Here is a 27,678-nt window from a genome sequence, read left to right as displayed (position 1 = left end):
CTCTCTTCTCGATGTGAGGAGGGTGAAGGGTCACATGTTGCTTTGGGAAGACGTCCTGAGGGAAGATGGCAACAAGGGCGATATCATGTTAGGGGTAGCAACCAATCATATGCTCCTCGTTTAGTGAAATTGGATTTTCCAGAGTTCAATGGGAGTGAAGACCCTACAAGTTGGATATGTAGGGCTGAACAATTCTTTTGCTTTCATGAAACGCCAGTGGAGGACCAAGTAGCTCTTGCTTCATTCCATCTTTAAGGGGAAGCTCAACTATGGTATCAGCTCTTGCAGCAAGAGACAGACACAACCACCAGGGCCACATTCAAAATAGGGTTGTTGGCTCGCTATGGGCCTATGCAATTTTATGACCACTTTGGCAAATTCACTAAACTGCAGCAAACCAGCACAATAAAGGAATACCAATCTCGGTTTGAGCAGCTCTTGGCCAGGGTTGGATACCTTCCACCTTCACGCCAAGTAAGTTGTTTCGTGAGCGGACCAAAGGAAAGCATTAAGGTAGATGTTTTGGCAAGATGGCCTTTGGATTTAACTACAACCATTGGGTTGGCACGCTTGTTTGAAGCTCGAAATAATTCTTTGCGATGTCCACCAATAACTTCTCAAACTGTGGCAAGAACCAATCCTATCACTAGCAAGGAGGAGGGTGGTTCTCTGTCCCCTATGCCAGTCCGACGATTGTCACCAGCCAAACTTAAGGAGCAGCACGACAATGGTCTTTGTTACAATTGTAATGAGAAGTTTGCACCTAGTCATCAATGTAAAAAGCTCTTTTTGATTGAAGTTTGCACAACAGAAGAGGATGGAGATGTTTCTGGAATTAGAGCAAGAGGAAGAACAAGAAACTCCAGGCATCTCACTGCATGCCATTAGTGGTGACCATGTGCCAAAGACAATGACGGTGTCAGGAAAAATTGGATCAGCACTAGCCATGGTTCTCTTGGATTTAGGTAGGTCCTATAATTTTATTGGTGAGTCCCTTGCACAGAAATTGGTTTTGTAGCCAGCCCAAGAAAAGAGGATTCATGTTATGGTGGCATCTAGTGAAAGGCTTACTAGTAAGGGAAGGTGTTTTGGAGTCACCATCAAGCTTAGAAGTTATGTCACTCAAGCTGATTTTTATATACTACCCCTAGAAGGGTATGATGTGGTTATAGGTACTCATTGGCTCCGTACACTTGGAGAAATCCTTTGGGACTTTGCCAAACTTACCATGAAATTTATGAGCCAAGATAAGGAAATAATTCTAAAAGGTTTGTCTGATAGGTGGGTAGAGGGCCATGAGCTTGAGAAACATACAGGGAAACAACCAAAGGGAGCTATTTTGCATTTGGTGGCACCCACTTTGTTAGACACGTTGGTTGGGGAGGAAAAAGAAAAGCCAAGATTGTCACAACTTTTGGAAGCTTTCAAAGAAATTTTCAAGGAATCCAAAGGCTTGCCACCTAAAAGAGCTCAAGATCATCACATTCCATTACAAATAGGAAGTAACCTGGTTTGTCTAAAGCCTTACAAGTATCCCCATTATCAAAAGTCAGAAATTGAGAGATTGGTCACTAAAATGTTAACCACTGGGGTCTTTCGTCTTAGCAATAGCCCTTTTTCCTCTCCAGACGTATTAGTGAAAAAAGGTGATGGTTCTTGGCATATGTGCTTGAATTACCGATCTCTAAATCAAATCACCATCAAGGACAAGTTCCTTATTCCAGCAATTGATGAGCTGCTTGATGCATTAAATGGAGCCATGTTTTTCTCAAAACTGGACCTGCAATCTGGTTACCATCAAATTCGAGTAACCCAGATGACGTGCCAAAAACAGTATTCTGCACTCACTATGGCCATTATGAGTTCCTTGTCATGCCATTTGGACTCACTAATGCTTCATCCACATTCCAAGCGTTGATGAATGACGTTTTCAAGAATTAATTACGTAAGTTTGTTCTTGTATTTTTTGATGATATTCTGGTATATAATGTCTCTTGGCAAGAACATTTGCAACACTTGCAGATTGTTTTAAATATTTTGTGAAGCCATCAACTCTATGTCAAGAGAGAAAAATGCCAATTCGGGCAGTAGGAAGTACGATATTTGGGCCATATAGTTTCACAAGATGGAGTATCAGTTGATCAAGAGAAAATTTTAGCAATGGTACAATGGCCTAAGCCAAACAATCTGCGAGGAATGTGAGGTTTTTTGGGTCTCACTGGATACTATCGGAAGTTCATCCAGGATTATGGCAAAATTACAGCCCCACTCATACACATGCCAAAAAAGAATCTATTTTCTTGGACACCTTAAGTTGAAGTTGCATTCCAACGGCTTAAGGATGCAATGACAAAGGCACCTGTACTTGCCTTGCCAAATTTCTCTCACCAATTCATAGTTGAATGCGATGCTTTAGGTACAGGCATTGGTGCTGTTCTTCGCCAAGAGCATCCAATAGCATTCCATGGCCAAGCACTTCATGGTAAAAATTTATTGTTGTCAACCTATGAAAAGGAAAAGCTGGCATTGGTAATTGCTGTTCGCAAATGGAGGCACTATTTATTGGGAAGGAAGTTCCTAGTTCGTATTGATCAGAAGAGTTTACAATATTTATGTTCCCAACAAATCACCACTGAAGCACAGCAGCAATGGCTCCATAAGTTGATGGGGTTTGATTTCTCCATTGTGTATAAAGGGGTTGTGAGAACCGGGTGGTGGATGCACTATCTAGGCGTGATGAAGTCCAACCAGAGAACACTTAGCTGCCATTTCAGCACCCATTCCACATTGGCTAGATACAGTCCAAGAAGAGTAGGGGAAAAACACCTTAGTGCAGGCCATAGTGCAACGAGTCCATGATGATGATGCAGTGGGTCCTTGGGAATTAAGAGATGGGTTGCTTCTCTTTAAGGACCGACTTTACCTCCCAGCCAATTCAACTTTAAAGCATGACATCATCCAACAATTTCACAATGGGTCCCATGAAGGTTTTCACAAAACTTTAAGAAGAATAAGAGCAAATTTCTATTGGAGTAAAATGAGAGATGATATTAAGGCTCATATTCGGATGTGTGAAGTTCGTCAATAACATGAGCAATTGTCTCCAGTAGGTCTTCTTCAACCATTGCCCATTCCAAACTAGGTTTGGGAAGACATTTCCATGGACTTTATTGATGGGCTACCAGTGTCTCAACTCTCAAGGGAAGTCCACTGTTATGGTGGTTGTTGATCGATTCTCCAAATACTCTCATTTCATTTCCATTGCTCACCCTTACACTGCTTCAAGTATTGCTCAAGTATTTTTTGATAATATCTTCAAACTTCATGGCATGCCTTGAATCATTGTTTGTGATCGAGACCCTGCATTTATTAGTGCTTTTTGGAAGGAATTATTTCACTTAAATGGCACTAGTTTTAACTTTAGTTCAGCCTATCATCCTCAAACTAATGGGCAAAGTGAGGTTGTGAATCGAACCTTGGAAATGTACTTGCTATGCTTCACTAGTACCAAGCCCAAGCAATGGGTTAAGTGGTTGCATGGGCAGAATTCAGTTACAACACTAGCTGGCACTCAACCATACGACACACTTCCTTTGAAGTTGTCTATGGAAGGGAACCACCATCTTTATTAGCCAATGTCCCAGGTACAGCAAGGGTGGCTGCTGTGGAGGAGGAATTAATTCAAAGGGATGAAGCCCTAAAAGAATTAAAACAGAACCTCAAGGCAGCTCAAGAGCAGATGAAGAAAAACTACAATTTGAGGCATAAAGAGAAGGCATATGAAGTGGCATCATGGGTTTATGTTCGCCTACAACCATATAAACAAGTTTCAGTTGCACTGCGACGAAATGCTAAGCTAGCTCCACGCTACTATGGTCCATTTCAAATCTTGCAACGAATAGGAGCAGTAGCTTACAAGCTTGACTTACCACATGAGTCTCGCATTCATCCCATTTTTCATGTCTCCTTGTTAAAAGAAAAATTAGGGGCACATGTCTCAGCTCAAGTTCAGTTACCCTTGAACATAGAAGGTAGAGAAGGGCTGTTGGTGTGACCACAAGCTGTGTTGGATAAGTGAACAAGGCAAAACAAGAAAGAAATACTCGTACATTGGCAGGGACTTTCCCCAACAGAAGCCACTTGGGAGAATTTGCAATCAATGAGGAATCAGTTTCCAGAATATGCCCTTGGGGACAAGGGACCTCTTTAAGAGGGGAGGAGTTGTTACATGCACAAGTTGTTGCAGGGTAGGTGGGATCTTTGAAGATTGGTAGCTGTGGTGTTTTCCTTGATTTGTGCTAAGATAGTTGGTATTTGAATGTTATGTTAGTTGTAGTTTTTTAATGTTGAGTTATTATTTTGTTCTAGCTTTTAGGAGTTGGAGTCTGTTGTTATTTAGTTCTATTTTTTAGGAGTTAAAAAGAGTTTAAGAGGATCACGATTGTGTTAGTGGTCCTGATTTTATGCTTTGGAACGTTGCCATCTACTTGTATAAATCCAGTGGCTATTGGAATAAAAGTTATCAGAAAATTTATCATCCAAACTTATTTTTTAAGGAGGCCAGATTACCTCAAATCAATCCAGCAATTATCCATTTTTTTTTAATTTAAATTCCACAAATAAGCCATCATAGGTAACGATAAGAAGATATACGTACCAACAACCTAACAAAATTTTTGGTTATACAGAATGGCCAATGAGAAGAGCCAGTAATCAAGAATACGAAATCCATGACACTAGAGGCTACGAAAAGCACTATTCCTGACAAGGTTAAAAGGTTTCATGCCAACCAAACTACGAACATACGCCAAAGCGAATTCTTCTCTATTATATATCATCAATAGAGGAATCAAGTTCAATGTCCGAAGGTAGACATTCAACACATAGCGCTTCTGGAATTTCAGGTTATTCCCATCTGGATGCCTTTTAAAATTTCGTCAAAGGAAAGAAATTGTCCTGTTTATTCATTTATTCCTTTGCTATATGTTTCAATTGCAATTGCAGTAGATAATGCATGGTTGATGTTCACAAAGACTTGCTTATGGCTATTGTTAAAACAACTGGGTTGTGGGTTGTATGCATAACAGATGGAAGTTATAAATTACTCCACATACTGTTTTTTTCCAGTCAATGCTAATCAATGTAATTTTGTTTCTGAAAAATTTGGCATAAATTTTAGAGAGTTGCATTTGCTTTTTTGTCTTCTAATGGTGCAACATTAATCATCAATGAAATTAATTTGGAGATACAATCGGATGCATATAATTGAGTCTATAAATGATTCGTACTCTATAAACATTGCCATGGTAATTACCAATGGGGAAGTGCTGCTTTCAAAGTTAAAAAAGAACAGGCTGTGAAGCAGGACACATCTTGGATATCATGACTGTTACGGAAGCAGTTGAAAATTGGAAAAGTCAATTTACATAAAATTGCAGAGAACTGGTTACTGTAAGTACTACAGGATATATTCACAATTTTTTTTTTTTTTTGGGTCATTTCTAACCCCAAATCAAATAAATTAATACATTACCAAAATCGGACATATAGAAACACAAAGACAACAATAATTTCACACATTAAACTTTATATTAGACGATTGATCATTGGGCTTCTTGTCCTCCTCTTTCTATGAATTCATCAAGCACGACATCTCCTGGTTCTTTATTTATGAACAAAGATTTAGGGGATTTTTTTTGGCTCTGAATCTTTCCCTTACAAAACCAAATCAAACATAAATATTGAAAACAAAATAAATTGGAACTCAAATACCTTAATCAAAACCAATCTAGCCAAAACGCTCAAACCTAAATCATATTTAACGGCCAAATTAAAATTTAAAAAAAAAATTTACCAGTAGTAGTTTTGGTAGTTTGATGGTGGAGGGAGGCTGGATGGTGGGGGGAGGCCCTTAGATCTCTCTCTCTCTCTCTCTCTCTCTCTCTCATATGACTAATAAACCCAACATAGTTTCAAACATGTAACTAAACTTATTATTCGTCTAAGTAAACAGAAAATACGAGGCACATCACAACAAGAACAAAGGCCGTCAGCGATAGCTGAAAACAAGTAGCACCTTAGTAATCCCACCACAAGCATCGATCACCTAGGGTACAAAGAAGATAAATGTCACAGTTATATATGAAATCAAACCAAAACAAGTTCAGGAGAAACCAACATTAATAGAAAACTGCAGCAAGCTACGTACCCGGTATGCTTGCATCACATGGCCTCTAGATGATGATTATGAGCATTGTTATTGACTCTTGAGATTATTAGATAACAATTTACTCCAGTCGTTGTTCCCCGAACAGATGTAGCCTGTAGTGGCCAATCGTTATACAAAAACTCGCATTGTCGTTGTTCAGGGTCTTGCTGTGTGAATCATTGTGAGCCTTGCAGGCTAGCTCTTCTTTCTCATCTATCTGGAGGACTGCACTAGCAATTGAAACATGAGAAAGATCACAAATTTGATTAAAGTCAGGCAAGTCAAGAAGAAAGTGGAAAACAAAAGCCCAATGATATTTTTAGCCCTTAACAGCCAAACAGGCAAGTCCTGTTTATGGCTAAATCTACGTTTATATATATTGCAGGGTCTTTCCATGATATGACGGGCGAAGTTTACGTTATTGACATTCTTTTATAGGCAATATATATTATTTTTTAATACAATATATAGAATTCAAACTCATCACAAATAAGCTTTAGTTAGCTCCACTCATAAAGTCTTTTGTAGTCGAATAAGTTGAAGGGGGTATCAAGGGTATGATATCTAATAAGTTTTTCTACTCATCTTCTTTTATTGATTTTATATCTTTTCCATCCTACTTTATTTCTCTACTTTTTATTGAAATTGGTTTGTCGTTGCGTTAGAATTCAATTACACTTGACTACATTTGATTCTATCCAATCGGCATAACAACCAAAACAAACTAGTTACGAAATCATATTAAGAGCCTCCACTCATGTCCTAGCTCATTTGAGAGCTAGATTTGCCTAAATTGTTTGCCTCTTGCCTTCTCTCCAAACCCTTAATTTTTAGCTTCCCAAATAGGGAAACTTTGGAGAGCAGGAGAGGGAGGTTCATTTATACTATTTTTTTAAAATCAGCAAAAAATTATCATAATTGTTAATTTTTATTTTATATGATTATCCCCTCCCCTCTCCCATATTAATTTTTAAAGTATCCAAATAAAGGAAGTGTTAGTTATTCCCCTTCTCCTTCTCCTACTTAAATTTTAAAATATCCAAACAAGAGGAAGGAGTAATCATTTCTCTCCCCTCTCCTCTCCTCCTTCCACCCTTCTCTCCCTCCAAAGTTCCAAACACGTTGCAAATCTCATTAAAATTTGTATTTTCTTAAACTAATTAAATACATGCAACATAAAAATAAAAAATGAAACTAATAATTACCCTAGTATATGCACTATAGGTTAGGGATTTTTTTCAATGGTTACAAAGTATTCGGATTTATTAATATTAAGAATATGAACTATTGGATGGGCTACTATATTATTATTATCATCACACACACCATGCCGTGTTTAGAGGCTTTGCTTCTTTCTTCTTCTTATTATTATTTTTTTTTTCTTCTTTTAATTATAAAAGAAAAATGCATATATAACAATTTTTAGTTAACAAGAAGTAGTTAAGAGTTTAAACATAAATATATTTTGAAGTAGAGAAAAGTGGATATTAGGGATGATTATTATTATGTTATTTAGTAGTGTTTGTTAGTTGTTACTAGTAATAGTATCAAATAGAAAGCACTTCCAAAAAAAGCAAAACAAAACCAACCGCAGGAATTGTACTTACCTCTCCATTTACATGCACGACATCGTCTAAAGTTCGGGTAAAACAGCCAGTGATGTCTGGACAAGTTAGCACGTCTAACTCTAAGCGATATAAAGATGGCAGTGTAAAATGGTAGTTCCTTGGGCAAAGGTTGACAAGGCATGGTAGTTGTGTGAATCTTAAGTACTTCAGTTTAGGGAGTATGACATCTTTTCGAATTTGGCCATCTCTTCCATCTTTTTGGGCGAACACTTCCACAAATTGAGAGGCTCCTTTTATTTCTACACGTCGTAGCCGTAGAAGACCATCAGCAATGGTCACAGGGAAGAGACACGTCATTTTGTTGCACTCATTGACACTGACTTCAACTAGTTGTGGAAAGCATGTGTGCTGGAGATGAGCCTCTGGTAAGATCTGATCATCCTGAGTAATTAAATGCTCTAATTCATCACACCTATCTATATTAAGAAATGTCAATTTCTGTAGACTTATAGCAATGGTTAGTGTGAAGAGCTTTCTTAATCGCTTACACCTGGACACTGTTAACCTCGAGAGCAACAATTGTTCTTGATGATTTCCTTGGGAAAGAAATCCTTCAGGCTTAAACATCTCTTCTAATTCTTCACAGTTATTAATTCCCAAATCTTCCAGATTTAACAAACCTTGAGTCAAAAGAAGTAGAACTAAGTCACACAGTCCGCTTTCCACGTGCAATACTTTTAATTTCTGAAAAATACACATTTACAAATTTAATTAAACCAATAGACTCAAACATATATTTATTTATGGAAAGAAGGACAAGATATGTGTTTTATGTGAAGCAAGAGTTTTTTTTAAATGATATTTGAAAGTGAAACTATATGTAATGTGTTTGATAACAATAAATTTCTGCACAAGTAATGGTGATTGCTAGCCACTACGCAAAGAAATTTTTGAAGAAGACCCTTAAAAATATGGATTACTAAGACCAAGACAAGGAAGTTATCTCCTGCGCTGGGCTCATTCACTCTATGTGAGATTGACATGTGGGTGTACATTTATTGAAAAAATTACCTTTCCTAGAGCTCGCATATTAGTTTCCAGATCAGCGGCAAATGATGACTTCATCTCAGGGCAGTTCACCACTTTTAGCGCCTCCAAAGATGGCCACATTGAAGAACAAGTTCCTCGATATAAACTGCCAAAATCTGGCAAGTCCTCAAGGATTAACCATCGCAACTGAGATAGTATGACGTCATTCCCATCCCCAACTTCTCCTTCATCTTCATGGCCAAATACTTGCTTTAATTTAGGAAGTTTCCTCATTATAAGCGTTTCTAGTAGTGGAACGCTTTGAGCTACTGTGATTGGAAAGATATATTCTAGTTGATTGCATCCAACTATTTCAAGAAATCTTAATTTCGGGAGGGATATATGTTGATTTTGACTATGCAATAGCATTCTGTCCTCCTTTGAAATTATTTGCTTCAATGCATTGCAGTTTGAGAGTTTTAGATTTTCCAACTGTTAGAGATATATTAGCCCATTAGCATAGGCCCAAGTCTAATTCTACTTTATGTGCAAGTCAAGTCTCCTACTTGTACTAGAAGTCTATTAGTCTAGGGTTTAGTCTACTATATATACACATGTTATGATTCATTGTAACACAGGATTTGTACTACACTCTAATATATTATTGATATAGCCCTTTAGGGTTTCCTCCGTGGATGTAGGCCGTTAGGCTGAACCACGTAAATCTCGTGTGTTATTGTGTTTTATACTTTATGCTTTCGCTTCCGCATCCATACTAGCATATTCAACATGGTGTATCAATGATAATATTTAACATGGTATCAGAGCCACCTTCTTGTGGCCATGGTTTTCTGTCCTTACGGTATATTTAAGAGCAATCTTTGTCTTCCTCGGTGTTTTTCTTCGCTGCGTTCATCTTCTTTGGCTTCCTACTGCTGCCGTCAAAACTCTCCGGTATAGTCAAGTCACCGTTAGAAGTCGCATCAACACTGCAAGACCATTGCCTTCCTCAAACTACCGTCACAGAGCCAAACTTCATTCAAGGGATCTTCTCAACCTTATCAAATCTCAAGATTTCATCAAGCTTCCATCTTGAGTTTGAGAGGGGGTGTTAGAGATATATTAGCCCATTAGCATAGGCCCAAGTCTAATTCTACTTTGTGTGCAAGTCAAGTCTCCTACTTGTACTAGAAGTCTATTAGTCTAGGGTTTAGTCTACTATATATACACATGTTATGATTCATTGTAACACAGGATTTGTACTACACTCTAATATATTATTGATATAGCCCTTTAGGGTTTCCTCCGTGGATGTAGGCCGTTAGGCTGAACCACGTAAACCTCGTGTGTTATTGTGTTTTATACTTTATACTTTCGCTTCCGCATCCATACTAGCATATTCAACATGGTGTATCAAATGTTAAATATTAGCATATTCAACATGGTGTATCAATGATAATATTTAACACCAACTTTCCTAGACTTTGAGCAACGACAGGTGAGAGTAGCTTGGTCAATAACCTGCAATAATTCAATTCTAGTACTGTGAGATTGCTGAAAGTCAACTGATGGTCGGGTCCCTGGCATATTGTTCTCAAACAGCTCAAATTTTGAAGAGATAATTTGACCAAATTAGAGAACATAACAGCATGATTTCCTCCAGTTATATCAATGAGGTATTCCATCCCACAAGAATCAATTAAAAGATATTCCACATTACTGAACAATAGCTTGAACGCATTAGGTGAGGAGGCATCCAATTTGATGATTCTTAAGATTCTTGAGTTTGGATATTCTGGAATTTGACGACCAGTAAATATGTGATACCCATAGAAGCTGTTAATAGATATGCCATATCTTTGCAAGTCTGGAAAAACAAAGCCTTCGGGAATACGTTTCATGCTCAAGTGTAAAGAGAGCACAATCAAGCGAGATAGTGAACTCAACTCTGATAGGTTAACGTTGCATCTATTTGCATCATCCCAATCTTTGAAGTTGTCTTTAACAATGTATAGTTGTTCTAGTAAGGATAATCTTTGTAATAGACCTGGCGGAATCGGTTTTTGTTGGTCACACTCACACCTCATCAAATCTAGCAGTCTTAAATTCTGCAATTCCCCCAATTCATTTGGTAATGCATCCATACGGCAATGGTACAAGCTCAAAATCTCAAGTCTTTTAAGCTTTCCCAAGGAATAGATGTTAGTAAAAATGCAATGTGACAAATATAGGCTTCGAAGATTTGTAAACGAGTCAAAAGATTCTGGTGACAAGACTTTTAGTCGTAGACTTAAAACTTTGAGAACATTCAGCTCTGCAAACAACGTGTCATTAACTTCACTGAAGTCATCAAGGATATTGCTGTCATACGATCAAAGTTTTCGTTCTTCTAAACGAGTGCAGACTCTTAGCGTGAATTCATTTTCTCCTTTGGATACTATCCACAAGGCAACATCACGAACCATGTCACGCATTTTCACATGTGTTTTCTCGATTACTTTCTAACAACAAATAAGAATCTTTGAGGTTATTAATTATTACACGCACTTTGTTCCTCATTTCTTCAAGACAGGTAATGGTTCCAAATTCATCTATCCCCATCATATATCTAGCTAATTCTTCAATAGAAATGTCATAATCTTCTGGAAATAAAGAACAAAACAAAAAGCAAAACCTGGTTTTGCGTTTTAAACGCTCGTTACTCCACTTAAGAGATACATAAACATTTTTTTCATCATCAACACCTTCTATATCCATAAGCCTAGACTCTTCTAGCTAGTTGCTTGAGGGCTACCTTCCAATCGAGAGGTTTTCTTGCTAGAGCCTTTCCCACTGTAACAATTGCAATAGGCAAACCTTTGCACTCTTTTACAACTTTCATAACCACATCATTCAAAGGAGGATAGTCATCAATTATACATGAAATTTTCTTTATTAAAGCCAATGATTCTTTATCTGATAAGAAGTTCCAGGGAATCTTCCTTCCACAATCCATTAAATTGCACACATGGTCATTCCTTGTAGTCAGAAGAATCTTGCAACCCTTGTGATCATCATGAAATGGAATTCCAATAACTTCCAACTCAACATCTTTCCAGACATCATCCAAGATTAATAGAATCTTTTCTACACTCTTTATTCTCAAGCATATTTGATTTGCTTTTGCTGAACTGCTCTCCTCATCAAGTTTTAGTTTTAATTGGTCCGCAATTTCCCCCTGAATTCTTCTAATGTCTGGAGTAAAGGACACAGTAGTCATCACAATGTCTTTAAAAAGATTTGATTCTTTGGCTTTCTTATGTACTTCCTTCACCAAAGTTGTCTTCCCAGCCCCTCCCACACCACATACTCCAATACTGTATCTATTATTGTCACATAATGCCTCCATAATTCGTTGAAAAGTCATTTTTCTTGATTCAAACATTTCAAAATCACTAGACATAAAGATTTCTATACCAGGAGTTGGAGCACGGTAGGCAACCTGGGTAAAATTGCCCTCAAGATGGAGTTTTCTTATAGTCGTTGTCTTCTGTGTGGCTTCCTTGCTTAATTTGTATCGCCCAATCCATTTAGGAAACCGATGATTGCTGAATTTCTTGTTTTCTTCTATTTTGTTTTTCTAAAGTATGCACGTCTGCCACTACTTGGTTCACATTTGTGAGCCACTCTTGTACAATTATTTCTATAACTTCGGTATTCACTCTGGCTCTCTCAACTCGTTCTTGCACTATTGCTTGTATCGATACCAGTTCTTCTTTTGCTTTCCTAAGATCATTGAAGATAGTGTTGAGATGAAACAAATAGCTAACTTGACGTTTTATCGGCTTTACAGTGTACTTTCCAATCTCAAATAAAATGGAGATGGCAGATTCCATCTAATCTGAAAATAAAAGACAAATTATGCTGGTTTAAATATAGACAAGAACGAAAGGTGAAGCGACGAATTTGAAATCAGAAGTGTACCTTGTTTACGTGCTAACACACTTCCGAGTATGCAAATTAAACAATTGCTACGGATAGCACAATGAAGAGTATTGGGAGAACAGAGTACGCAGACTTTATTTTTATTTTTATTTTTTTTTAATGAGATGGTTATGCTAATATATTGCTAACCCTGCAACTCGAACTCTTTCTTTTCTAGATCCTTAAGCATTCTGTACTTGGAAATATGTCAATTCAGCGCTTGCCCTTCTATTGCAAGGAAAAATAGAGAGAATTACTTTTCTTACATTTTCTTTTTCTTAAAGTTTTCTTATTGATTAATTAATATGTACCATTATATCTGTTATATATCAAATTTCATTCAAAAAATTATAAATAAAAATATTTTATCAATCTCAACTATTTTAGAACCTATAAAAATACAATATAAAAGAAAAAATATAAAGAAGTAAGAATTTTAATCGAATAAAAAACATAAAAGAACATTATGTTATATTTCACAAGCTATAAAAAAATATATATAGAAACTCAAATTATATTGTAATAATATATTTTTCTTCATAAAAATGTATGTATACACAATAGAGTAGGGAAATAATTACATAATAATTAATCCTAAATTCTAATATTATTTTCACTAAAGTATACTTTTGTTCCTTAAATTTGAGTTCATTTCATATTGGTTCTTTACATTTCAAAATTTTATATTTTAGTCATTCATATTTGATTAGGTTTTTAGTTAATTGGCCATTTACAATTCAAAATTTTCATTTTCATTAATGGCAAATATAAAATTGAATCAAATATAAATGGTCAAAATGAAAATTTTAAAACGTAAAGAGTTATCATGAAAATAGAATTAAACTTGAAAGCGCCAAACAAAAAACTAAATCAAACATGAAAGGACAAATAAAAATTTTGAAACATTGGACTTTAAGGACCGTACATGTAATTTAGTCTATATTCTTTCACTCATTTACTTAGCCAAAAAAAAAAAAAATTAAAAGTATTTATTGTCCAGTATTATTATAATTTAAAATTGTAGTTGAATTGACACTTCTCCATACATAAAGTGTTTAGGAGTTTAAGGGGAAAATGGTTCGAACTATGGGGTTAGTAGTATGTTGTAATTAATTCTTAAAAAAAAATTATAGAAAATCATAAGATAAAAAACTCAATATTATTATGATAATCAAGATCTAATCATTTAAATTATAGAAAATCTTAATAGATAAAAAAACTCAAAAGTATAATAAGAATATAAATGTTGATATTTAATACATACAGTAAAACATGGAACTAATAATATTGATTTTGATAAGTTTGCTACTGTATATAATGACATAATTATAAAAAAAAAAAAAAAAAAAGATTGTCAATAAAAGTATCAAATTCACGTAAAGTGGAAGTATATAAGTATAAGAAAAAAGTTTAACTATGAAATTTGTTGTAACTTAAGGCTACAACTTTACTTAATATATTTTTTATTGGGTATGAATTTTGACAAATTCACCATTGAATTATATTTCCTTCTTATATTCTCCATACTTACAAAATTTATAAAAAAATTAAAGATTAATAACTATATTATCAATAAATTGTTTAAATTATAAGTTTTTGTAGTCTAAAATTATGTATAAAAAAAAGTTTATGGATCATAATATATGTTTATTTTCATAACTTTTTGCTACTTATATTTGGCCTTATTTTCAATTTTGTCCTCAAATTTTCACAACTCTTAATTATTTTGGTTGTCATCTCATTTACAAACAAGAATGGAGCCAGAACTTGTAATTTTTTTTTTTTTTTTGGTTGGGGGGGGGGGGGGACATTAACAGATTTTTTTTTTTTTTTTTTTTTTTTTTTTTTTTTTTTTTTTTTTTTTTTTATGAAAATCCAAGCTACCATTCAATATTAAAGAAATACCAATAAAAGAGAAAAAACAAAATAACCATTTTTCAATTTTTTTTTATTAATACATTAGAACTTCAAAAATCTATGTCATCTGCTTTGGAACTTGACATTTATTTAAATATCAAAAATCACATATAATTTATTTTATACTAAAATTTGCATCTCTCTTCCCCTTTTAATATACATTATCAAAGAATACATTAAAAAATCACATTCTAATTGAGTAATTATGTTGATTATACTTGAATAACAACGTTGATCTCATTACAATTCAAATAGTTTCTTAACTAATAAACCAACTAATTAAGTTAAAAATAAAAAATGAATAACCCAAGTGGATTTTAACTCTGCCAAACACAAAGTACACTAACTATTATTTATTACTTTTAATAACTACCACAAAATAAATAAAGTAAAATAACCACACACACACTAACACCACATATTCACTGACACACTCTGAGAGTCACTCTAGTCTCTAAAGCGCCCCCCGCCCCCAACTCATTACTCATGTAAGAAATGCTATCAAATTTCAAATAGAGAAAGAAAAGTCTAGGTAAAAAAAACAACAACAATATAGACACCAGAGAGAGATGCAAGCTCACAAGTTGCAACATACCATTGAAATGGTCACCCACTTTTCTCTTTGCCCTTTCACACACAGTCATGCCTCGGCCTTCACAAGCATCTCTAATTAGGTTTTTGCTCTTTTCTTTTTTTTTTTTTTCTTTTTTTGGAATTTGATGGAATGGTTTTGGGAATCTGTTGTGATATTGAGTTCAGATTGGTTTTGTTTAAATGTTTCAAGGGCTGTCCAGAATTGGTTGATTGGGCTAAATTTTCTTTAGCTTTTCTCTTGGTCATTTTGTGGTTGGGCTAATTAATTGTTTTGAACTTGCTACTTTGTATTTTAAGATTCTAGATCAGTGTATATAAATATATATATATATATATATATATATTATGTGCTTTCTTCTTTTTGTTTAAGAGGGCATATGATTTTGTTAAGGGGCAAGAGTAATTTTATTTGGCAAAAATTGCTAAAATCAGTTACTATATATATACTACTATTTTTTTTTTTCCCAAAATTTGGGGGGTATTGCCCTCAAAGTCAAAGAATAGCTCTGTACTACTTACAAAAATACCATTTTTAAACTAGTAGTGCAGTTTAAACTAGTTCTGTAGCCACTTACAGTAAGTGAGATGATGATAGGTAACAAAATGTTTAAATTTAAAAATATAAAGATCAAATGGAAGCAATGACAACTTGATAATCAAAATGAAAATGACGTCAAAATATGGGGGCCAAAAATGTTTTCCCAAAAACTTAAAAATATATGTAGGTGTAATATACAATATGATACGGCTATCTTACAAACTCTGCAATTCTTAAGTATTTTAATCTTCAAACTCCATTTCATTAGGTTTGACTTGTAATTTTTCTTTCTTTCTTTCTTTATTTCCCATAGAATATTAGAATGATTAAAAAATAAAAATAAAAAACGAAAAGAAATAAACCAAGACAAAATCTGCAGAGTAATTAAGTAGCATGATCAAAGATCGTAAAGCAATAACTGTGCCGGAATTAGTGGAAAATGAAGATTGTAGAGCGGCTTTTCGCATACCTTTTGTTATGGGAATCTGCAAAGTCTCCAGTCACTCGCAGACCGCAGTCTCCACATTCAGAGAAAATGTACCATGATTCGGTAATACTAGCACAACACAATTATTGAGTCGGAAAAGCTAGCTCCACTGGTGGTAATCATCTTTCTTTTTTCTTTTCTTTTCTATTTTCTTTTTTTGAGAAACTAGTGGTACTGGTAATCATCTTATAAGTCACTTTTTCCAACTAGTGGTAATCATCTTATCAGTCACTTTCTGGTTTAAAAATCAAGCCTATCAACAACACAAAAATAAAAAAGTTTTAAAGTTTTTGAGGGAGGAACGAAGTTCCACTAGAATTATGAACTGTATCATAATTAATTTAATAATTAATTAAAATATAAATAAATATATTAAATTTGTGAAATTTGTAAAATTCCAATTTAATCAATTTAATTGGAATGCCAATTAAAATCTAAATAAATTTTTATGATCCCTTTCAAATTTGATGTCTGTAGAATGAAATATTTGTTGAATATCTGTTGTGATTGGCGTATAATTGTCGGGGACGTTTTTTTTGTGTGCAACAAGGGCCGAGATTGCAGAGATGAGCCCAAAACTCCCCTTGGGTTCGTCAAATTCGTTAGTTATTTGAAGAGCCAAGCCCAAAATTCACAATGTAGGGTATACAAAGGCTAATGGTGCTTTATGGAAAAAGAAACCAACACAAAAATGAAAACATAAGAAAACGCAGAAACTGTATATTTATGAGTCAGAAATTTCAGTCAGCAGTCACACAGAGGGAGAAATTGAAGGAGGTCCCGAGCAAGAGAGGGAGAGTTCCTCTATCTCAATATTTTTACCCCCAGCCCTTCAAAATCGTCCATACACTAGTTAGCTGATTGGGCTTTTTATGTCAAAGTTTTTGGGTTTTTTGTGTGGAAAACGTTCCCTTTTTTGTGGACTGATTATGCATATTTATACCAAGCTTTAGGGGATGCTTGTGACCAGTTCTTAGGTGGGAGGAAGGCCTTGGACCTTTCAGATGCTATCTTTATGACTTGGTGTGTTATGTTTTATGCTTAGGGAAAAGTTTGGTTGCTTTTTGCATGATTTTGGAAAATAAAGTTGTTTCCTCTTTATAGCTGCTGTCTTTGGTCCTTGTAGGTCTTGGAAGACTACATTTAGGTGGCTGAGTGGGCTAGGCTACTCAGCCTTTTTCTTAGAGTCAGCTGCCTTGGTGTGGGAAAATGGAGCTGGGCTGAAAATCAGGGTCACAGTCACACAAAGCATAGAGTCAAATCTGGGGTGGAAATTTCTGACATTGGACCTCCTTAATGGGCCCTAGATGCCCCCAGTGTCCCTAGCCCATTTCGTGGCACATATAGGCTGGGCCTATGTAAAAGATCCAATGGGAACTAACCCACACCCACCATAACCATTCCTATTCAATTCTCCTACCATTCGGATGGGCTTGGGCCACGCAACAGAGCAGAATACATTGATAAAAATACATTAGTCGGATCCGCTAAGCAATTGGGCTAAGTCATTCCGTCGAACCATAAAATTTGTCGCGAAAATGACCGTTAACAATAATAAAAAGTGTAAAAATGATGTTCCAATCATAAATTATCACCTAAAAAAAGTTGTACAAATATTTGTCTCTTGTTTAAGAAATAGAAAGAAAAAGCACATTATCTATCAAAAAATAAAATAATATAAAACACGCATCAAATAAATTATTTGTTTGTTGTCGTGTGTTGCTGAAAGCATAAAGTGTAAAGGAACTAGGAAAGTAGAATTATCACACAAACTTGTAACGTATCTAGAGTTTAACGATATAGCGATGTTAAAAGAAAATAAATAGAAAGCAAAAGAGTTGTGTAATACAAAGATGACAATCTTCGGAGACCTAATGCGAGTCCAACTCCAGAATTAGCAGCTCCATCCATCCAATCAACAGCCACAAAATATCATCTTCGGAGTTATTATCCCGTTTGCGGTCTAAATCAATTGAACATAACAATAGTTTATTTTGTCAAAGCAAGAAGTAAGGAAATATATATATATATATATATATATATATTTATATATATAAAATAAAAGGTACGTGTAGTTAAAAGTTAAAACCTGTCCTCCATGTTATATCGTTGTCGGCAGGGCATATGGTAAGCACTGGAGAAATTGTTGAAATCCCTGTAGGCTCGTCGATCTGGGCTACCTGAACAACCAAATCGAAAGCCAACAAGCATTTATTTGTTCTGGCAACGCAAGAGGAAATAAATCAAATAATAATAACATTTTAAATATATAATAAAATTCGTCTCAAGCTCCCAACTAGACAAACGGTACTTATCAGTTATCAGTGAGGTTGATTATAATTAAGCACATGCACAACATATATAGGATATTTGGTGTTATAAATCAAATAATTATTAGTAGTAGTAATATGTATACTACTACCAATAATTTAGTGAACAGATAATAAATAAATAAATAATAAAAAAAAAAAGGCAGGAATATTGGATTACCTCTCCATTTATAAGCACACTTCTGTCTGGAGTACGGGTAAAAGTCGTCCTCATGTTCTTACAGCTTTTCACTTCTAACTGGCACCATTTTGGCAATATAAACTGATAGTTGTTTGGGCAGAAGTTAAAAAGGCTTGGTAGACCTTTGAGTCCCATAAATTCTAGTTGAGGGAGCGTTACATATTTCGGAACTCCAGCGTCTCCTTCATGTGTGAATACTTCCATTAATTGAGAGTTTTCTTTTACTATGAGAATCTTTAGTTCTAAAAGACTATCAGCGACGGTCATGGGGAAGAGATATTTCAATTTATTGCAGTATCTGACATGGACTCTTTTCAGTTTAGGGAAGCATAAAAGTTGGAGATGACTCTCTGATGAGACCTGTTCTTCTACATTTTCAACAATTAGATGCTCCAATTCGTCACACCTTTCAATTTTAAGAGATTTCAACTTTTGTAAGCTTTGAGCGAGGGCCGGTGTGAAGAGATGCGTCAATTTTTTGCACCCGATGACTTCTAAATCTTCAAGATTGTTAAGATTAATAAGTTTAGTTGCGCCTTTCCATATGCACCTCAGTTCATGTAGACCAATCAACAACATGTTCTTCAATCTTGGAAGTAACAGATCCTGTTCTCCTTTTATAGTAAGAAGCCCTTCAAGCTTAATCACCTCATGGATTCCTCCATAATTTTTAACTTTTAATTCTTCCAAATTTGACAAACCTTGCATCAAATCAAATGAAATTGCATTCCAATCGTCCACAGGCAAGATCTGTAAATTTAAGTCTATTTATTAAAAGCAACAGGAATTCACATAAGTCTTGACTAAAACCTATTTATACACAAACACAAAATCCTTACATGTGAAATTATGAGGCAAAATGAAAGTATTACAAGTTGTACAACATAATTTTACTATGTGAATCATTAGAAGTACATTACAATTATTAGCAATAGTTTACTTCAAGTAAAACTCTATTACTGTTTTTTTTTTTTTAAATGAATCTTACTCTGATTAAGCTCAATAATCAAAAGTCTAAAGATATTTTAAAGGCTTTTATTTTATTTTAAATTTTAAATTATTTTACAATTTAGTATAATCTTTGGTTTTATAAAAACTTGGATGTATACAATGTGCATTTGTCACGTAACTTGAAGTAATTTTTGATCTTTTAGTTTTACTATTTATTTTAATAATTTATATTTATATTATTGAAATATTTTTTTATTTTATATCCGATTCTTGATTAAGTCATGCCTTGTATGGACATAAGATTTATCCTATATAATAAATTGGGTCTTAAAAGTTATGATTACACAAAATAGTTATCTTTTTCTAAAACACTCCAAAATGACTAAAATACGAATTTATCTCATGGCCATATATTTTATTAACAAATCAAGGCTCACCATTTCTCTCACTTCTCGTGGAATTGGCCTTCCCAATAAAAGTTCATATTTATGCAATATAAGAAACTTCATGAGACCCAAGCATGCTCAAATTGGTGGAATATCATTTTTGAATCCAAGAATGTTGGGTATATATGTGTGAGTGAAATCCTACATTAAATAATAATGAGAAGAATAAGTGATTAAAATAACATAGTTGAACCTTAACTCGCAGGAAATCTGACCAAATATCTGGACAAACACTTTTTTTTTCCCCTAAAAAAAAACACTTTTTTTTTTCATTTATATATATATCTAAAATTTGACCAAATATCCTCACATTTGACAACACTTACAATAAGGAAACTCCCGATTGCTCTTCCCAAAACTTAATCATAAATTATATATCCACAAAATTACTAATCATTCACAGGTCCAACATTCTAACTGCTTGTAGGAAATCCAACTAAATGACAAATCATATACAGGTCTAGCCATCTAAGCACCTTGCACTAATCAAGAAACCTGACCAAATGGCTTGACAAAGGCTATTTTGCCATTCTTAATAAAGGCCTAGCTATCTTAGTACTTTGTACTAGTCAGAAAATTTGACCAAATATCTAGACAAACACTTCTTTTTTTTTCTTTTTTTTTTTCTTTTATATATACATACATATACATACATACATATATATATATATATATATATATCTAAAACTTCAAGCATAGTATTTGTTGTTGCTATGCTTCTATTAAGCCACATTAGTGGCCACATCATCTATTTATTTTCTACATCTTCTTTTCTCTTTTAAATTTTTTTTCTTCCTATTCTTAAAATTTTTTAAAAAATAAAAAATAAAACTCTTTATTTTCCTATTAGCTCACACCTACTGTTATACTTTTTCTAACCTTTTTCCTCCATGTTTGCCTCTCTTTTTTCCCACTACTCATTACTTTTCCATTGCACTTCTCTCATCCTTTTCTCTTTCTTATATTTTGACTTTTCTTCCACCCATTTTATTTTGTATAAATTTGATACAATTTCTCCAATTTAATCCATATTTTCCCACACAAAAACTGATTACTCTCTCTCTCTCTTGGTGGATTTTTTTTTTTTCTTTCTTGGTTGATGGTTTTTTTTAGTATGTGTTTTCATATTGTAATTTTTTTTTTTTTTAAATTTCCTATCGCAAAGTCTTCTATCTCTCTTTTTATAGCTTTTTTGGGTTAATACTTGGTTTTTTTTTTTTTTTTTGTCTTCTATCTCTCTTTTATAGTTTTGGTTAAATTTTGGTTTGGATTAATATTTAGTTTTATTTTTATTTTTTTGGAAATCGGAATTTGAATTTATATCAAAATTCAATCTACATGGCTATGAATTTGAATATGTCTACCAATTGTTTGAGTAATAAATTATTATAAAATTTATATTTTATTCCTTTGGTTTAATTTTAATTTTGATTAAGATAACATTGTAATTTGGTAATGAGTTTTGATTATTATGATAATCTCCAGAATCATTAAGAGATGAAAATTTTGAATAATAAATTTGAAACTTATAAATTTTAGTTGTATATTAAGCAAATTTAAGTTATACGAATATAATTCACCTTCAATAAATATTAATCAAATACACAAAAAATAATAGAATGATATATTTGTCAAGTTAAAAAAAAAAAAAAACTTGTAGAAAATTTTTTTTTTTTTAAATAGACAATACTTATATATTACACCCCATTATATAATATTTATAAATTCCCCACATTTCATGGATTGCTAGTTCATAGTAAAAACTAGAAAAGTGGTCAAAGACCTTCTACCTAATAAATCAAACCCTCTCCGGGCTTCTCATTCGAAAAAAAAAAATAGAAGAGAAAGCGGGGGGTGGGGAATCCAATTGAAACTAGGGAGAATTCATCACCATATAACACAACACCTATATTACAACAAGAATAATTTGTCAAGCAGCCATAGCCTCTGATCTTCATATTTCTCATAATTTTCATACTTTTGTAATCTACATACTTAACAAACTCTCAATACTTCCCTACACTCTAAAGATATTCAATACTCTTCTAAGAATATCATACGCTACACAGATTTTATCAAGAACTAAATATCATTGTCATGGGAAAAGTCATCAAAGTGGACACTAACATTAAGTTTATTTCGATATTAACATTTTGGAAAATGAATTATTCTTGAAAAAAACTATATCATTTTTGTTAGAAATTTAACCCAATTCCTAGATTTGTGAGGTGTGAAAAATAGAGAAAATATGAGCCAAAAGAAACAATCACATAAGACAAGATTTACGTGATTTGACAATGTGTCTACCTCTTCAATATTATCAAATCAATTACAATATGCTCTCAAGTTTATACCTAACTTGAGATCCATACCAAATACAGTAATATCTCTCTAAGAATAATTTAAACTCACTTGAAATCTACAATCACAAAACTACCTGTTATTGTAGTACCCAAAACAATTTATGTAAGGTTGAATTTATTCAACCATCTAATTGGCTTTATTCCGTGCCAAATTTGCTTGTAATTCAGCATTTAGTAACCCTGTATTTAGGTGGATTTGATGTAAGGGTAGTGAGTGAGATAGAGTGAAGATTGCTCAAGAGTGTGCAGGAGAACAGAGACTCGCGGCTGGGACTCGCGGGTGACTCGCGGCTGCAAGCTGCCAGACGCAACACACGTGCCAAGCATGCTGGAAGATGAACAGTCATGCAAGATGGAGCACTACAGGACAAAATAGGACAACTGGCCATATGGTTATCTCGCGACTGGATCTCGCGACTTAGTCAAGCCGCGAGGTCAAGCCGCGAGCCACCCCTGTTTTGTAAAACCTGACGTTTCACATTCCTCTCCCACTCCAGTATAAATACCCCTTTTACCCACGATTGAAAGAGAGCTTCCAGAGAGAATTTTAAGAGAGAAACCCTAAAAAAAAACAAGATTGATTCACCCACAATCTATACCTTAGAGTCTCTTCAAATTCCTCAACTCTCTTCCTCTCCATTGTCAAATCCTTGAGAGGCATTATACCAAACCTGGTTCTCACCATCATCATCACTGTGAGACAGCTGTTTGGATTTCTGGGAAGCAGTTAGGAAGGAACCAATCTTCATTGGTTGATGCTACGGTCTAGTTAGCCTGGACCATCATCGTGAGACAGCTGTTTGGATTTCTGGGAAGCAGTTAGGAAGGAACCAATCTTCATTGGTTGATGCTACGGTCTAGTAGCGGAATCCGGGAAGCTAGAAAAGAAAAAGGTTCGGCGCAATCTCGTTGGAGCAAGAAGCTTGGAGGGCTTAGGTGCACTGGGTAGATTAGGCTTGGAGGGTCTATTGCTGTCCATGTATCCCAACTGTATTTTCTAGTGGATTGTTTACCACTTGGAGGGCGGCGGAGAGGTTTTACGCTGAGGGCTTCAGTTTCCTCTTCGATAACACATCGCGTGTTGTCTTTGTGTTTGCATCTTCCTTCCTCTCTATCTTTGCCTTTTTATTATCTGTTGTGGATTATATTTTGCTTTGGCTTAGATAGTTTTTACCAATTCCATATTATAGCATATGTTAAGTTTTCGCACACTAGTTGTTTAACATATTGCTTGATTTGGTTAAGTTGTAATTTGGGGGTCTAAACGTTCAAAGGTGTTTATACACGTTTTTGAACTTTCAATTGGTATCAGAGCGGGTACACTGCTATTGGTTTCATTACCATTGTGTGATCCTTGACTCCTGTTTGAGATGGATAGGTCTCAATCCCTAAATGCACCTCCATATTTTGATGGTAGTAATTATGCTTTTTGGAAGGTTCGCATGAGAGTTTTTCTGTGTTCTATTGATGAATCTGTTTGGGATGCTGTTGAGATTGGTTGGACCAGACCTGAGGCAGCCAAATCCACTTGGGATAAGGCAGCACTTGCTGCATCTAATGCTAACAGTAAAGCACTCAATGCTATTCTTTGTGGTGTTACTCCAGATGAATTTCACAGGATTTCTCACATTACCATTGCCAAAGAAGCATGGGAGATTTTGGAAACCACCTATGAAGGCACGAAGAAAGTGAAAGACACCAAGTTACAAATGCTGACCACTCGGTTTGAGGAGCTCAAAATGAGTGAGGATGAGTCTTTTAACTCTTTCTATGGGAAGCTAAATGAGGTGGTTGTCAGCAAGTTCAACTTGGGGGAGAAAATGGAGGATTCAAAGATTGTAAGGAAGATCCTTCGATCATTGCCGGAAAGTTTTCGTGCTAAGGTGACAGCGATTGAAGAGAGCAAGGACCTTGATGACATCAAAGTACAGGAGCTGGTTGGTTCTCTGCAGACTTATGAGATGTCGCTGCCAAATCAACGGAAGAGTAAATCTCTTGCTCTAAAGACCATTAATGAGAAGGTGGAAGATCAAGACTCATCGGGAGAAGATGTGGTTGACAAAGATGTTGCATACCTTGTCAAAAATTTCAGAAAGTTCTTGAAATTCAAAAATAATGGCAAATTTGATGATAAAAGAAAGAAGGAATGTCCGAATTATTTGAAATCAAAAGGTAAAGTGTATGCCATGACTTTGAGTGACTCGGATTCCTCTGACTCAGAATCTAAAGAGAGCTGTGATGGAGAGGGAAACTATTCAGCTTTTATGACTATTGCTCATGTTGAGTCTTCAGATGAGTTGAATCTGCTTGTACGAGACCTTGGAGAACATAGTGATGATGAATCACTAGGAATTGTTGAAGAATCAGATGCTGAAGAAGATGAAAGCACAGCAAATCTTCAAGAAAATTATAACTCACTCTTGGAGAAGTCGGGTGAGTACACAAGGGTGGCCAAGGCTGCTGTGAGAAAAATGAAGAAGGCTAAGGAGGACTACAAAAGTCTCCTAATCCGATATAGGGAGGCCAAATGTGAGATAGAAACACTGAATGGTGAGTTGTCCGAAACTTACACGAAAGTGAGATTTCTTGAGAATGAGATTGTGCAAGCAAATGCTAAAATATAGAAGGTCACCACCAAGAAGCTAGAAGATGTTATCTCATCTCAAAAGAGTTTTTCAGACAAATCCGGATTGGGATATACCAGAGGAAGTGGTTCATCTAAAAATGTCACTAAAGAAGTGAAGTTTGTAAAGGCCAAAGATCCAGTTGTAGCTGACCTTACTGGTGAGAAGCTCGAGGTGGAGGAGAAGAAGAATGTGGTGAACCAACGGATGCTGAATCCCCATAATCAATCTGTGGGCAGGTCTGAATCTCGTGCCAAGTCACGCCCACGACCACAAAGAGGTCCTAGAGCAACTTATGTGTGTCATTATTGCGGACTTCAAGGGCATACTCGACCAAATTGCCAAAAGCTGAGAGCAAAGAATAGTGCAACTCCTCAAAGGTCAGGAGGACCTAGAAATGATAGAAGAATTTGGGCAGGTGATCAATCTAGAGATCAGAATGGTGATCCCGGAATGATGAACGTGATGAAGATGATTGGTGCATTCACCAACTGCTTGGAAAGCTTCTCACGAAGGTTTGAAAGCCCTAACTCCCGTACCCAATCCTATAAGGAAATCACCCCAAACGCAAGTGACGTGTGGGTGAAAAAGGGTACTCATGCATAAGCATTACAACATGTCCATGCATTAATACTTCCTATGCTTTGTGACAATGTTTGTTTGTTTTGCTTGCTGTTTTTGCTGTTGGTTGTTTACTTGTTCTACTTGTGCATATTTTTAATTTTTTTTTTTCAATCTTTTTGTTTCTTGTGTCAAAAATCCAAAAATCACATAAAAATTAGAAAATCAAAAAGCTTGATTGACTTTGTTGAGTTTTTGTCTCAAAAACTTGTTTTGCCTTGTACTTTTGTGCTAATGGTTTTGTGCATTTTCGAGCATAACTTGTTTTCATGCACTCATATCACTGTGGGAAATATCTTGAAATCTATGTGATTGTTGTAAATAGATCTTCAAACTTGTCATGAATGATTAGTGAATGGTTATGTTGATCTTGAGACATGCATAGACTTGTGTCTATATATCTTCCCACTCTTTATTTTTGTCTTGCTAAAAAGAGCTCACCAAATGTAAATCTCCAAATGAAAAGAGATATTGAGCTGCAAAAGCCTGTCGCACATTCTAGTATTTGATTAGGAAAAAGGGTAAGCGACCTTATATTAAAGTGAATGTTTATTCAAAAAGCCAAAGGCTTGTTCATTAAAGTGAAATATCAAATATCACTCTCACTATGAGAGGTGATTGACTCAATAGATCAAAAAGATCAAATGTTATGATTGAAAGTGGAGTTAAATGTAAAGCTCCAAGTTAAGTTATCAAGTTGTGTGGGAGGTCATATATACATACTTCTATAATTGAGATGGGTCACATGATCTAGTGCTAATTGTGTATGTCTTGGTTGAATTGATCATTGAAGCTTCACATTAGACTAAGGACTATCTCATTGTTGATATCCACACACAACACACAAGTTTATGTTCAATAAATGCCACATTCATTTGTGTGATTGTACTTGATGAAATGTGTTTTCACATGCTCAATCTTTGTTAAATCAAGCACAAAAAGATTTTTGAGTGTTTTAGGTGTTTTTGGAAAGTATTTTGTTTGAAAAATCTGAAAATTTCAAAAATTCAGTTTTGCCCTGTTTTGGCGACTCAGTCGCGGGTATGGCAAGTCGCGTGCCTCAGTCGCGTCTTCGCAGGTCATTTTTGGCGACTTTCTTGCGAGTGGAAGGTCCAGTCGCGAGGGTTACTCAGAGATTTTTGCGGCTCAGCTCGCGACTCACTCGCGGGTAGACCTTCCAGTCGCGAAAAACACTTAGAAGAATTTTTCAAATTTTTGTCTTTGAGTGTCTTGGCGGCTTGAACTGGCGACTGTGTGGCGACTTAATCAAGTCGCGAAAAACGCATGTTTGGCAGAAACAGGAGCAGTTTTTAAATCTTTTTCAGTTTTCCCTCGAACATTTGTGACTGTTCATCTTCTCTCTAAATTATCTCCTTCCCAAACTCTCCGACAATCCATTTTCAAATCTCATTGGTGCTTCATTTCTTGTTCAAATCACCAAGAAAAGGTATGGGTTTTGTTTTCTCAATCTCATTTTCCCTATTTCATGGATATTCTTGTTACTGTTTGGATTGATATTGTGTTCGTTATATTTCTCTCCTTGTGTGATGGGTATGGCCTGCTATGTTTGCTATTGTTCTCATCTTTTTCATGTTGAGTGGTCACAATGTGTTTTTCATTGTTCTGATATTTGCCTGGTGTTGAGTCTAAAAATCTTTTCTTAAATGGGTTTGGTGTTTATTTGACTTGCTCATTTCACTTGCTTGAGTATTGATGTTGGATTTCGGTATTGGTTACTGAGTTTTTATGATAACATAATGTGTGTCTCTCAACCATGTGCTCTAGTTTGGATGATTTGTTACTTCATGTTGAAATATTTTCCCATGTTCGTATCTCTTGTGGAGTGTTTTTATGATAT

The 27,678-nt window shown here is 35.0% G+C and overlaps 3 protein-coding genes across 3 annotated transcripts; all 3 read right to left on the bottom strand.

The window, feature by feature from the left end:
- Positions 1 to 5,512: 5,512 nt before the first annotated feature.
- On the bottom strand, positions 5,513 to 9,288 carry LOC115965808. The gene is made up of 5 exons (XM_031085100.1): positions 8,848 to 9,288; positions 7,816 to 8,520; positions 6,209 to 6,438; positions 5,855 to 6,106; positions 5,513 to 5,714 (listed from the first exon to the last, which is right to left on the bottom strand). The coding sequence occupies exons 1-3, from the start codon at positions 9,232 to 9,234 to the stop codon at positions 6,418 to 6,420; spliced, it is 1,113 nt and encodes a 370-aa protein (XP_030940960.1). The 5' UTR covers positions 9,235 to 9,288; the 3' UTR covers positions 5,513 to 5,714; positions 5,855 to 6,106; positions 6,209 to 6,417.
- LOC115964688 (probable disease resistance protein At5g66910) lies at positions 9,285 to 12,193 on the bottom strand. Its single transcript, XM_031083950.1, has 4 exons — positions 11,662 to 12,193; positions 11,304 to 11,447; positions 10,279 to 11,119; positions 9,285 to 9,297 (listed from the first exon to the last, which is right to left on the bottom strand). The coding sequence occupies exons 1-4, from the start codon at positions 12,191 to 12,193 to the stop codon at positions 9,285 to 9,287; spliced, it is 1,530 nt and encodes a 509-aa protein (XP_030939810.1).
- A 5,765-nt stretch (positions 12,194 to 17,958) lies between these two features.
- Positions 17,959 to 20,373, bottom strand: LOC115966063. The gene is made up of 4 exons (XM_031085400.1): positions 20,204 to 20,373; positions 18,795 to 19,565; positions 18,394 to 18,484; positions 17,959 to 18,267 (listed from the first exon to the last, which is right to left on the bottom strand). Exons 1-4 carry the CDS (start codon positions 20,273 to 20,275, stop codon positions 18,176 to 18,178), a joined length of 1,026 nt encoding a protein of 341 aa, XP_030941260.1. The 5' UTR covers positions 20,276 to 20,373; the 3' UTR covers positions 17,959 to 18,175.
- Between the last annotated feature and the right edge of the window lie 7,305 nt (positions 20,374 to 27,678).

The sequence above is a fragment of the Quercus lobata genome, chromosome 10 (genome assembly GCF_001633185.2).
Source record: "Quercus lobata isolate SW786 chromosome 10, ValleyOak3.0 Primary Assembly, whole genome shotgun sequence".
Lineage (NCBI taxonomy): Eukaryota > Viridiplantae > Streptophyta > Magnoliopsida > Fagales > Fagaceae > Quercus > Quercus lobata.
The sequence above is the reverse complement of the archived record's forward strand: the minus strand, read 5'-3'. Positions and strand labels throughout refer to the sequence as shown.